This window comes from Mangifera indica, chromosome 15 (genome assembly GCF_011075055.1).
Source record: "Mangifera indica cultivar Alphonso chromosome 15, CATAS_Mindica_2.1, whole genome shotgun sequence".
Classification (NCBI taxonomy): Eukaryota; Viridiplantae; Streptophyta; class Magnoliopsida; order Sapindales; family Anacardiaceae; genus Mangifera; species Mangifera indica.
The window spans coordinates 949,480-960,429 of NC_058151.1; the positions used below are offsets into that span (position 1 = coordinate 949,480).

The 10,950-nt window shown below is 35.7% G+C and overlaps 2 protein-coding genes across 2 annotated transcripts; both read right to left on the reverse strand.

Annotated features, from left to right (window-relative positions):
* Positions 1–7,779: 7,779 nt before the first annotated feature.
* On the reverse strand, positions 7,780–9,774 carry LOC123197889 (cyclic nucleotide-gated ion channel 1-like). Its single transcript, XM_044612391.1, has 5 exons — positions 9,549–9,774; positions 9,371–9,482; positions 9,191–9,274; positions 8,021–8,454; positions 7,780–7,919 (listed from the first exon to the last, which is right to left on the reverse strand). Exons 1-5 carry the CDS (start codon positions 9,605–9,607, stop codon positions 7,901–7,903), a joined length of 708 nt encoding a protein of 235 aa, XP_044468326.1. The 5' UTR covers positions 9,608–9,774; the 3' UTR covers positions 7,780–7,900.
* On the reverse strand, positions 9,717–10,844 carry LOC123198020. The gene is made up of 4 exons (XM_044612592.1): positions 10,573–10,844; positions 10,419–10,479; positions 10,145–10,340; positions 9,717–9,808 (listed from the first exon to the last, which is right to left on the reverse strand). The coding sequence occupies exons 1-4, from the start codon at positions 10,842–10,844 to the stop codon at positions 9,717–9,719; spliced, it is 621 nt and encodes a 206-aa protein (XP_044468527.1).
* Between the last annotated feature and the right edge of the window lie 106 nt (positions 10,845–10,950).

Below are 10,950 nucleotides of genomic sequence, written 5' to 3' on the forward strand. Positions count from 1 at the left end.
TATAAAGAATAATTCCAAAATATGTTGCCACGTTGCATCATTTCCAACCACCAAAAACAAAAAAAAAATGCAATAGCTTATCATATTGTTATAAGGTCTACTTTCATAATTTTAATGAGTAATTATTTTCATTTTTATTAAAAATAAATAAATTTATAATTTTAATAAGGGAGAAATAGTTATAAGCGATGATGGAAGCTTTCCCATCATTATAATTTTTTAACGATAAAAAATAAATTTTTAATAATGATTTTTTTCTTATTAAAATCAAAAAATTATTTAGTTTTAATGTGAATATAAATAATTAATTATTAGTTATAAATATTTATCTACTTATTATTTTTCTCAATCTATTAACAATTTTTTTATAGTGAACTTTAATTATTATGGTTGAGATTTATCGCTAAGAATGGGTGAATTGAAAATTGACTTAAGCACCCCGGTCCCTAGATTATAGGAGGAAGATCTATCTTTTTCTGTGGAAGAAAATGCTTAGAACTTCCTAATCTTTTGTCAACTCTCACGTCAAGTATGTATGCAAAGAATAGAAGTGTTGAATTTGCAACAAATAGTATTAAACCAAACTTCAGAGGCGGCTGTTTGAATTAAATTTTTTGGTCAAGTGTATCAATGGAGAAGACTTTTCAATTCAAGTAAAAAATTAATATATTTTGACAAACTAAGGTCAAATTACCTCGTTGATGAACAAATGCCCCAACCCTAATTTGTCATGGTCAAATTGGCCCTGTTGAAGAGCTACAACTTGGAACTTGAATATCTCTTGTACAAATTTCCGGGAAAACAGTAAGGCCAAACGACTATTTCCCACCCAAGGTTTGATGTTTTCTCAAGTTTCCACCATTTAACTATGGAAACATCAAATACTCACCCATGACCGGTTAGATTTAACAAAACCCTAATCTCTAAAAATTTAATCTCATTTTTCCTCCTAAAAGTTTAAAAACTAACATTTTTTCCTTAAGCTAAGTTTGAAAAGATCGTATTTCCCCCCCTAGGGTTTATTTCCAAACCCTTTCACTTTCTCTGGTGCCATCGCCAGCCGTCTTCCCCTCTCGACAGTTTCTCTTCCACCGATGGCCCCCCTTAACTCCACCCCAATGCATCCGACGTAGAGAGAAGTCGTCTAGGAAGAGAAATCGTCTTCCTAGATGAAGACGACTCGTCTTCCCAGACAATGACGAGTCGTCTCATCTTCGTCTGGGAAGACAATCGTCTTCCCAAACGACGACCACTGGGAAGACGAAGTCGTCTTCCCCGACGAAGTTTTTCATCTGCCACGACTTCTCCGACTCTGATCGGACGTCCAAATGAGAGGAAAAAGATCGTCGGAAGGAGATGATGCTTCAGGAGAGAGAGGTCGTCGGCAATGTAGCCAGAGATTTCAAAACGAAACCCTAGGGTGAAACTGTGATTTTTTAAGACTTAGGCTGAAGAAAAATTTTAGTTTTTAAAGTTTAGGGGGGCAAAATTAGATTCTATTTTAGTTTATTTTTAATATTATAGAGAAAATGACGATTTTACCCTTACGACCGTTAAGGTTTTGTTAAATCTAACCTATCATGGGTGGGTGTTTGGTGTTTCTATAGTTAAAGGGTGGAAACTTGAGAAAATATCAAACCTTGGGTGAGAAATAGTCGTTTGGCCAAACAGTAAATGAAATTTTGTCAACCCTCCCTCCATTGATTCCAATCAATTCAAAATTCTTCCATCATCAAACTTTTTTTTTTTTTTTTGCCCAATTGAAGATTAGAAACAAGAAATTAAAAATAATATTTAAAACAATTTTGTCTAATTAATTATTAAATATAGATTCCAAACTACATTTACTTATTGAATTTGCAATTTTTTTTTTAATTTCCTTTCAAATGGATTTAAAAAAAAAAAAACAAGACAGTGCATATTTAAATGCAAGGATGTCTCTAAACTGGAAGTCCTACTTTGAGATTAGCTTGGATTAAATGATTTATTTTATTTTAATTAAAAATCATTCAGCAGAAATTTTGATGGGTAATTTAATTTTCGAGGCGGCTGAGGAATAGCGTTTAGATCTCTAGCCGGAATAACATCATCGTCACAGATTCTTCCACGTCGAAATATTGATTGAATATGGCACGTGCTCGTCACACTCCCTCTATCCTGCCACATTTTCTATCATTTTCTCGCGGTAAAATAAGCAAGTTCACTGCTCTTGAAATGAAAACTATTCTTATATTGTAAAAACTGCTAAAGGTACAAGCTTTATTACCCTCTATCAGAAAAATTGTAATTTTCCTGGAAAAAATTATGCGGACTATTCTTTCTAAACAAACAAACAAACGATTCATGTTGTTAAGTATCAAGAGTTAGTCTTTTAAGGCCTTGTTTGCTTGGAAAATGTGAAAAAGAAAAAAGAAAATGAAAAGTTTTAATTTTTAAATAGATTTTTTAGTTTTTAATTTCATTTTTTTCTGATCTGGTAATTGTTTGTCAATTAGGTTATTGGCTTATCATTTAAATTTTTTTTTTTTTTTTATGTTGATTTTCCGGCTTCTTCTATTCAATCTTTTGAGCCTGGAATGTTTTGATGATTATTGTTATTATGGGTGGTTTTCTGGGTCACTAATTGGTTATGTGTTTTTGTGTATAAGAATATATAGTTGAGATATTAAGTTGATATGATCAAATATTTTAATTGATATGTATTCAGATGGTTGATGTGGAGGGATATGGTCAAATATTCTACTTAATATGGGTTAATACAGTCAAATATTTTAGTTACTTGTGTGTCATAATTATCTCATTGTATATCGTTTTTTCCTTATTAGCGTGTATCTTGGTTGTGTATATTCTTGCACATTATTGGAATACATAGGAGTTATAAGTTTTATCCAATATCAATTTTTCTCCATGCTGGTGAATAGATGACACTGTGTGAGGTTTCAGCTGCTCTTGCTTCCACTCAAAGGATCACTTTAATCCAGGTAATTAGCCTTTTGCCCTGTAAACATTGTGCATTTGTAATATGATGCTTTCATTATGCTTTTCGTGTATCTTTTGTTGATAAATTTTGGAATAAAATTGTGATATGTTGTCAGATGTTGAATGCAAACGATTTCGCGGTGGATTTGTTGTTTGTTTCTGCTAAGCACCTATGAGGGTCATTTTCTTTTTTCACTTTTTTTTAACACTAGTCTAAATGTGGTAAATCTGCCATTTTTAAGGCTGATCATGTAGAGTTTGTATTGTCCATCCCAAGGGGGAAGCCCCCACACTTGTCATGTAGACATCAAGTGAGATAGCATGTTAATTTTGTTCAATTATTAGCAGTAAAGAGAAGGGAACTTGTGCTGAAGACCTTAGCTTTTTCTGTGCGAAATGATAATGGTGAAGCTGAAAGAGAAACATCCCATGATTGCATTGATGATAGCCTTGGTGATGACCTGGTTATGTGTTCCAGGAATAATGAAAATTCTGAGCACCACGATGCAGACATCGTTGCCTCTGTTTCATCTTCGAAAGAAGACCTTTCACAGTGATGGGAGGAATTGAGAAAGCCGGGAAGCTTTCTTGAAAAATGAAAGGCTATTCGCTTACATATATTAGCTTATGAACAATGGAACTCTTCTCAACTCAAATTGTATCATAGGTAAGCATAATTTATTCTGAAGGTTACTATAATATTATGTTCTATTGCAGAGCCTGGATTCCTGGTATATTTTAAGTGCTTGCAGAGTGGGGACACTATTATTGCTTGTCCTCCAATATTTAATCTCTCAGTATGTCAAGAACCATCTGATGGATTTTAAAAGAATAAAATTCAATGATTCTTCCATGGCCATATTTAATTGTATATGCTGCTTTGCTCTTGTACCAATTCTTTACACATCTCTCGTTCATTAAGCTCCAGTAATTTATGGAATAATAAATCTGTTTCAATTACCAAACTGTTGTTCATGTTCGAGGTAAATATATTTTAATCTTTTTGTGTGTCCTACCAGACAGTACTCGGAGAGTGCAACAAACTTAATTCATTATCTAGCTCTGTAAGGCCTTGACATTGAGCAGCTGATGGAAGACCTCTCTTCTAGTGGTCTTTTGAATTTGAAGACTATCAATTCATATGTGCTGAGCAGGCCTAAATGCTGGAATCCAGCTTTCGGAGAGCCGGAATTCTACTTCTCTGGATATAAAAGAGAACATTAGTTTGTAAAGTTGCACTCCTGAAATGTTGTACCAACAACAAAATGAAAAGTTCACAGGAAGATCAACGAGGAAGAAACTTTTGTTCAATAAAGAATTATTGCTGGGTTCACTTCGGGCTAACAGAACTATTCATGTATGGTGACAATAGGTCAAGAAGCTATTGAGAGTGACACACTTATAAGTGACATTCTCTAGGGTGGGGCCTCTGTTATTAGGATAAATTGTGCGCATGGAAACCCTAGTGTTCGGAACGAAATAATCAGAAGAGTAAAAAGAACATCTCAAATGTTGGAGTTGCCATGTTGAATTCTTATGGATTTAGCTAGATCAAAAATCCGAACAGGGAGCTTGGAGCCTGGTCCATGTGTAATTAAAATATCCCCCAAGAAAAATACAACTAGAAATGTGATATTGCCTGCTCAAGTTTGGCTTTCTTACAAAGAAGCAGGTCCTCCTCCTTCTCATTTGTCACCTGATGCTGCTCTATTCATAGGTGACAATATTTCTCAATGAGCTCAAGGTAGGTGATGCTAGAGGTAAACAAAGGATGCTCAATAGTACTGGACAGTTTCATGTTATTCCGGGCATGGGGTTTGTGGCTGAATGTTCAAAGACTACTTATGTTCTGTCTGGGACAAAATTGTGTAATAAAGGAAAAAAAGGTAGGTCCTTAAGTGGAAAGGTGGTGGATGTCCCTACCAAACAGAAATTCATCAGATTGAAAATTGGATACTTGCAAATCATGTCATGGGATATTTCATTGGAACAGGAAGATTTTTCTAGTTCAGGTAGTGGTGCTCATAGGATAACTTGTTCTTCTGGCTATCTGTTTGATTCAATTAAACCTGGATAGCCTATAGCTTTTGATGATGGAAAGATTTGGGGTGTAATCCAAAGAGCAAGTAATTCAGAGATTGTGGTCTTAGTCAATTGTGCTGATCTTAGAGGTTCTAAACTTGGATCAGAAAAATCTATAAACATCCTAAAAAACAATATTCGGTTTGAAGGTCTTACTACAAAGTATCTCATGGATCTTCAATTTATTGCCTCACATGCTGACATGGTGGATATTTCTTTTGTTCAACATGGTGGGAAAGGTTAGGTGATATACAAGAAGAAATACTGTCTATTTGTAGGGTTGCTCATGTACTGGTCATTTGGGCAACTCAGGTTCTGGAGTCACTTGTGAAGTCTGGTGTTCCTACCAGAGCTGAGATTACTGATGTTGTCAATGGAAAGAGGTAAGTACCACATAGTTATGTGCCCCCGCGTTTCATTTATTGATTAGACAATTCTATTAATGAAGGTTTATTTCCACTCTTCCTCGTGTGTCCATGGCCTGATGACCATGTTAAAACCTATATATCCAATTTTTAGATATTTTCAATAGGTGCCTAAGATTATTAGCATTTACTAATGTTTATGCAAGTTAGTGAATTTAATAAAAAATAGTGTCCTCCTTGGTCCCAAGATTTTACTAAATCAAACATTACCTTGATTCTCCTTAAATCTTAGGTTATTTCAGTACTGTTGAGACCTGTTATGATCTGAGAAACTACATAACTCTAAGATGAGAACCTGCAACTTTATTCTGATTAATTGCATTAAAGCCAGGTTAAAAATACTCCTTAAACATGTATACAGAATTGTTCAGGATCTTTCATAGTTAGCAGCTGTTTGGTTTGTCACTAGCATAAAATCTGCGTCCTTATTCTTCTAGCAAAATTTTGCCAATACAATAATATGGTTAAGGATTAACAGAAGTCTGTTTTTTTTTTTCTTTTCCAGAGCAAGCTGCCCAATGTTAAACAAAGGAAAATATGTGTGGAAGCTGTTTTGACTTTGGATACTGTAACATCCCTGGTCTAATAACCCGGTCCACTGTCAAAATATTGTCCACTTTGGGCACACAGTCCATCATGGGTTTGCTTCTAGGCTTTGCAACCCAAAACGCGTTTTAACAGTTAAAGAGCTCACAGACAATTTAACCAATCAAATTCTCCCACCACTAACCAATGGGGATACATAAACAGACCCAACATCTCTCCCATACTTTGTCGATGTGGGATTCGCCTAAGGGTATCACATATACCCCCCCTTACGGGACTCAGCGTCCTCGCTGAGGTCTGCCCTACCATCGTTCAAGAGGATACGCGGAGTTGCTCTGATACCATTTGTAACATCTCTAGTCCAATAACCCGACCCATTGTGAAGATATTATCCACTTTGGACACATAGTCCATCATGAGTTTGTTTCTGGGCTTTGCAACCCAAAACGTATCTTAACAGTTAAGGAGCTTGCAGGCTATTTAATCAATCAAATTCTCCCACCACTAACCAATGTGGGATACATAGACAAACCTAGCATCTATCCCGTGCTTTGTCGATGTGGGATTCGCCTAAGGGTATCACAGATACCATCCTGCACCTAAACACTTCTCGGGCAAAAGCAGACCTGAGGCCTCTTCTGCTTTCGAGCCACTTCTGTCACTGAAAAGTTTTCTCTTGTATATATACATCCTTTTGTGATGAGCAAACCAGATAAGATTTAGACAATTTACTAATGCGTCATAATGTGTAACACTAATATTTTATCTTCAATTTATAATTATCCAATTATCTAGTGACATATTATTATTACCACCCATTTATTACTCATTTTAAGTACACAGTTATTTAAGAGGTAATGTGTCTAATCATTTTGTGGTTTTTTTTTTTTAAATTTCATGCTCAACAATTTTCTGCATAGAAACATACGTTTATTAATGAAACAAATACTTGAGATAGGACAAAGGATATATTAGGTCAATCAAATGAGTCATTCGGCCCTGTTCATAAAAAATTTTAATACTGATCATACATATATATATATATATATATATATATATATATATATATATATATATATATATAGTTTTTATATGATAAACTCTATGATTATAATATGTGTTGAGTTTGGGATCCCCTTTTTTTTCGGTTTCTTTACAGTTTATATGATAAACTTATCCATACAACATTTCAGGCAAAGGTAAGAGCTTCTCGCCATAAAAATAATTCAGAACGATCACTTATAGGATGAACAACATGAAAGTCCAAGATCAGTGATTATTCTAAAGTAAAGTATGTTGCATGCTAGGTCGAAGGCTTGGACAAAGGTTAGAAACCAAACATTGGGAGAAGAAGAACCACTTTAATTTGATATGTTTTTTGCTTTTTGCAGGAACCCTTTAACTCAAAGATCAATAGAAATCATTTTTTAACTCAAAGCAGTTACCATGTTTTGCCTTTACTATTATCGTAGTTTTAGACATCGCAATTCCTGGTAGGGCTGAATCTGGCTCAGCCTCAGCTCAGTATTCGGCTTGAATTCACCTTAGTTTATGGTCATATATTCACCATTTACATTCTTGCTGACATTCTTGTATTATGTAGAATTTGTTAGAGCTTTTGAAATTGTGGCATCGACAATTTTGATGCTGCAGAGATGGCCAGTTAAAGCTAGAGTAAAAGCAAAGCAGGATTAGGCCTTGTTAAAGCGAAAAGCATGAATGTAGAATAACAAGAAAACATAATGTGTATCAGCGAAAGCCATAATTATTCCAAAAAAATAAAAGTAAAAAAACATTTTAAATCAAAATATGCCCCGGCAATGTTGAATCCAAGCGATGACGGCTTCCGACTCCATAGCTGTAAGCATTCAAAGATTTTCCCTGTTTCTGTTTTCAGAAAATAAGAAATTCAAAGTCTTTATATTTTCATGGGAGAGATTAGTTGAATGAACAAGATGCATGGTTTTCAAATATTTCATATCTTATACCGTGAACGGAAAAACCCGGTTAAATTGCACTTCTTGAGGAGTGATCTGGGCCTTATTTCTGGTGGTTTTGGCTTATTAATGGACACGTCTTTCAAGTCATAGGCTGTAATGGCGATGGATTCCACATGCCTCAGCGTTCGAATGGTTCTGGTTGAGATTGGGAGGATGGATGAGTTTGGTTGAGCTTGAATCCAGCTGACAAGTTCTTTGCCAATGATAGCGCCTTCCCTCAAACGAACATTTTCGCCATTGTTATCACCAATGTCGGCCCTGGAGGAGGTGTATGTCCATAGCTTTCCTCGCAGCACAAAGAGAATTTCACTGATGGGTTCCCCCTCCCGGATGACAAGAGTTCGGTCACCATAGAAAGCTGGCTTCATACGAGTACACAAGCTCTCCAACTTCGCATCTTCCCATTTTCCCAACTCTTCTACCTTGATATGCATGCATTCACGGACTATAGTAAGAATACAACCAACATGCATCCAATGCTTGTGGATTCAGATCAAAAGTTGATATATGTTGCCATAACATCCATGGAGTTACATCGATAATAAGATTTTCTACGTTTTATGACAATATGGGTTATAATGTAGGTGAACAGTTCAGTGTGGGTTCTATAACAATGCAGATTTAGGATGCACAACACATCAGGAATTCTTATAACCCTTTCGAACTATGCTATATTTTAGGGTTGGATTCCAGTTAAGCCAAGCTTGAGCTTCGGCTAGTGCAAATTTAGCTTGACTGAAAAAAAGTTGAGTTCAAACCTATACTTGATTTTGACAAGCTCCTCTTAAACCAATTTGAGTTCAGTTTGGCTTGGGGGGAGTTAAGTTCGAGTTTTGCTATAGTGTCAAGCCAAGTTTGACTAATTACTAAAGCCAAAATTAACTAAAATGATGTCTTTTAATATTTATTAGTCAAAATTATGTCATTTTAGTCAATTCAAATCAAATTTTTCTAGATTTGTGTTCTTACCTAAGCTCGAGCTCAACAATATAAAACCTTTATATCGAGCTCACCTAAGCCAAGCTTGTTTCAAACTCGTTCAAGTCAAGTTAGCAAATGAGTTCAAGTCAATTCGATTCGATTTATATTGTTTCATGTACGGATTAATATTACATAATGGAGCAAACAGTTGGAGACTACAGAAGTAAAGGTACTCACTTTCTTCAACTTTTTTAAGCGTTCTTCCATCTTCATGTTGTTGACGATATCCTCAGGTCTTTCACTTGCAGATTGCAGATAAGTCTGTTTTACAGGATCCATCATTCTTCTTAGAAAAAAATAATAAATTCAAATTTGCTTAATCTTAAGCATATTGAGATAGATAGAACATGTACCGACCTGCATATTTCCAATTAAAAACACAAACAGCAGGGTGGAATAGATGATTACAGAAATCACATATATATTTTCCAGGGGAAGGGTACTTGGTTGGAGATTTTGACCGAAACAACTGCAAGAAAAGAGTAAATAAATAATGTGTTCCACATATCAGTAAAGTTGAAAGATAGGCACAAACCTGAGAACTTGCAGACCCCATCGTAAACAGAACAAATATTTCTTCAGAAATGGCTTCATTTCCACAATTCTATATTGAAGAGCATCATTGAATATTCCAAAATCTGTGATATTTGCTGTTTTATGACAACTTAGCTTCTCTAAATTATGATTACCACAAACGAAAGTGCTAAATCTCAATGTATTCTCGGAAATATATTCGTCCCTCCAACAGAAAAGAATCCTGTCGATGGCAAAACAATACCAGATTGCTCCAAATACCTGAATTCAGAACCAGAAAGTCAGAATTAATTCATCTACAATAAATAAGGGTTGGGTGGCACAAGAGCCAGTTGCAACAACTAAATCCAAGAGTCCATTGGAATGACTGGTTGACCTTTAAGAGTTCACCGGACTAAACGTTAGGTCTAACCAGTGACCCGTTACAATAACTCCAGACCTGAGTCCGTATTAGTGACCGATTGACTTAGTTCAACTAGTTACTTCTTCAAATGGATGGAAAGTCACACCCCTTTTTAACTTTTTGGGATGGGAGAGGCTGAATAGCACCTATCGATTAGAATTGACTAACTGAATTTGAATTAAAACTTACATGACCTCCATGCAAGTAAAGGAAAAGATTGAACACAGCCTTTGCCCATTTGGCTTTGGCGATAAACCCAGTCTGCTTGGAGGCATTTCTGATAGTTATCGAGAGTCCGATAACTAGAAGCATATATCCGAAAAGAAACAAGTTCGTTGTAGCCAGAAAGATCTTGTCCGTTGCTCCCCTTGTCATATCCGGAAGTATAGTCTGCAAACAAGTTCAAACAATCAAAACATGAAAGAAATTACAGAGTAATAAGCAAAATGGTGAAAGATTTGAGCTTACCAACGTCATTAACAAGACGGGTACTTGAGTAAACGTGAAATGTTCAATCCCCTTCTCTTTCCTAATAGTCCCCAGGAAGATTTTGCGGATTACATTTGGAACATATAGCAGCATGTAAGTATTGAAACAGGCAACTACAGCAAAGGTGGCATACAATTCATTGTTGATTTCCAGGCAATTATGCTGGGAATCGATCGCATAAGCGTAGTAATGCAAAGGATGCACGAAGATGACGATCATATAAGCGGTGAGAAAAGCCCCGTATCCCCAAGGACTATCCAGGTCGAAAGGTTTTATTGCAGCTTTCAGATAATGACGCAGGTGTTGCCAAATTCCTCGAGGATCATCACCTGCAATTTTAATTTCTTCTTCTGTCTCACTGTCCTCAATACTCAAGGCCTGAAGCTGAGTCTCCGACCTGCACATTAATACAAAGTAGTTTTAAAACAACTGCACCCAAGACTTTCACTAACTTGCTAAAACTTACTTTGCAGACTCACTTACATGATGAAAAAGGCCAAAGTCTCTGAAT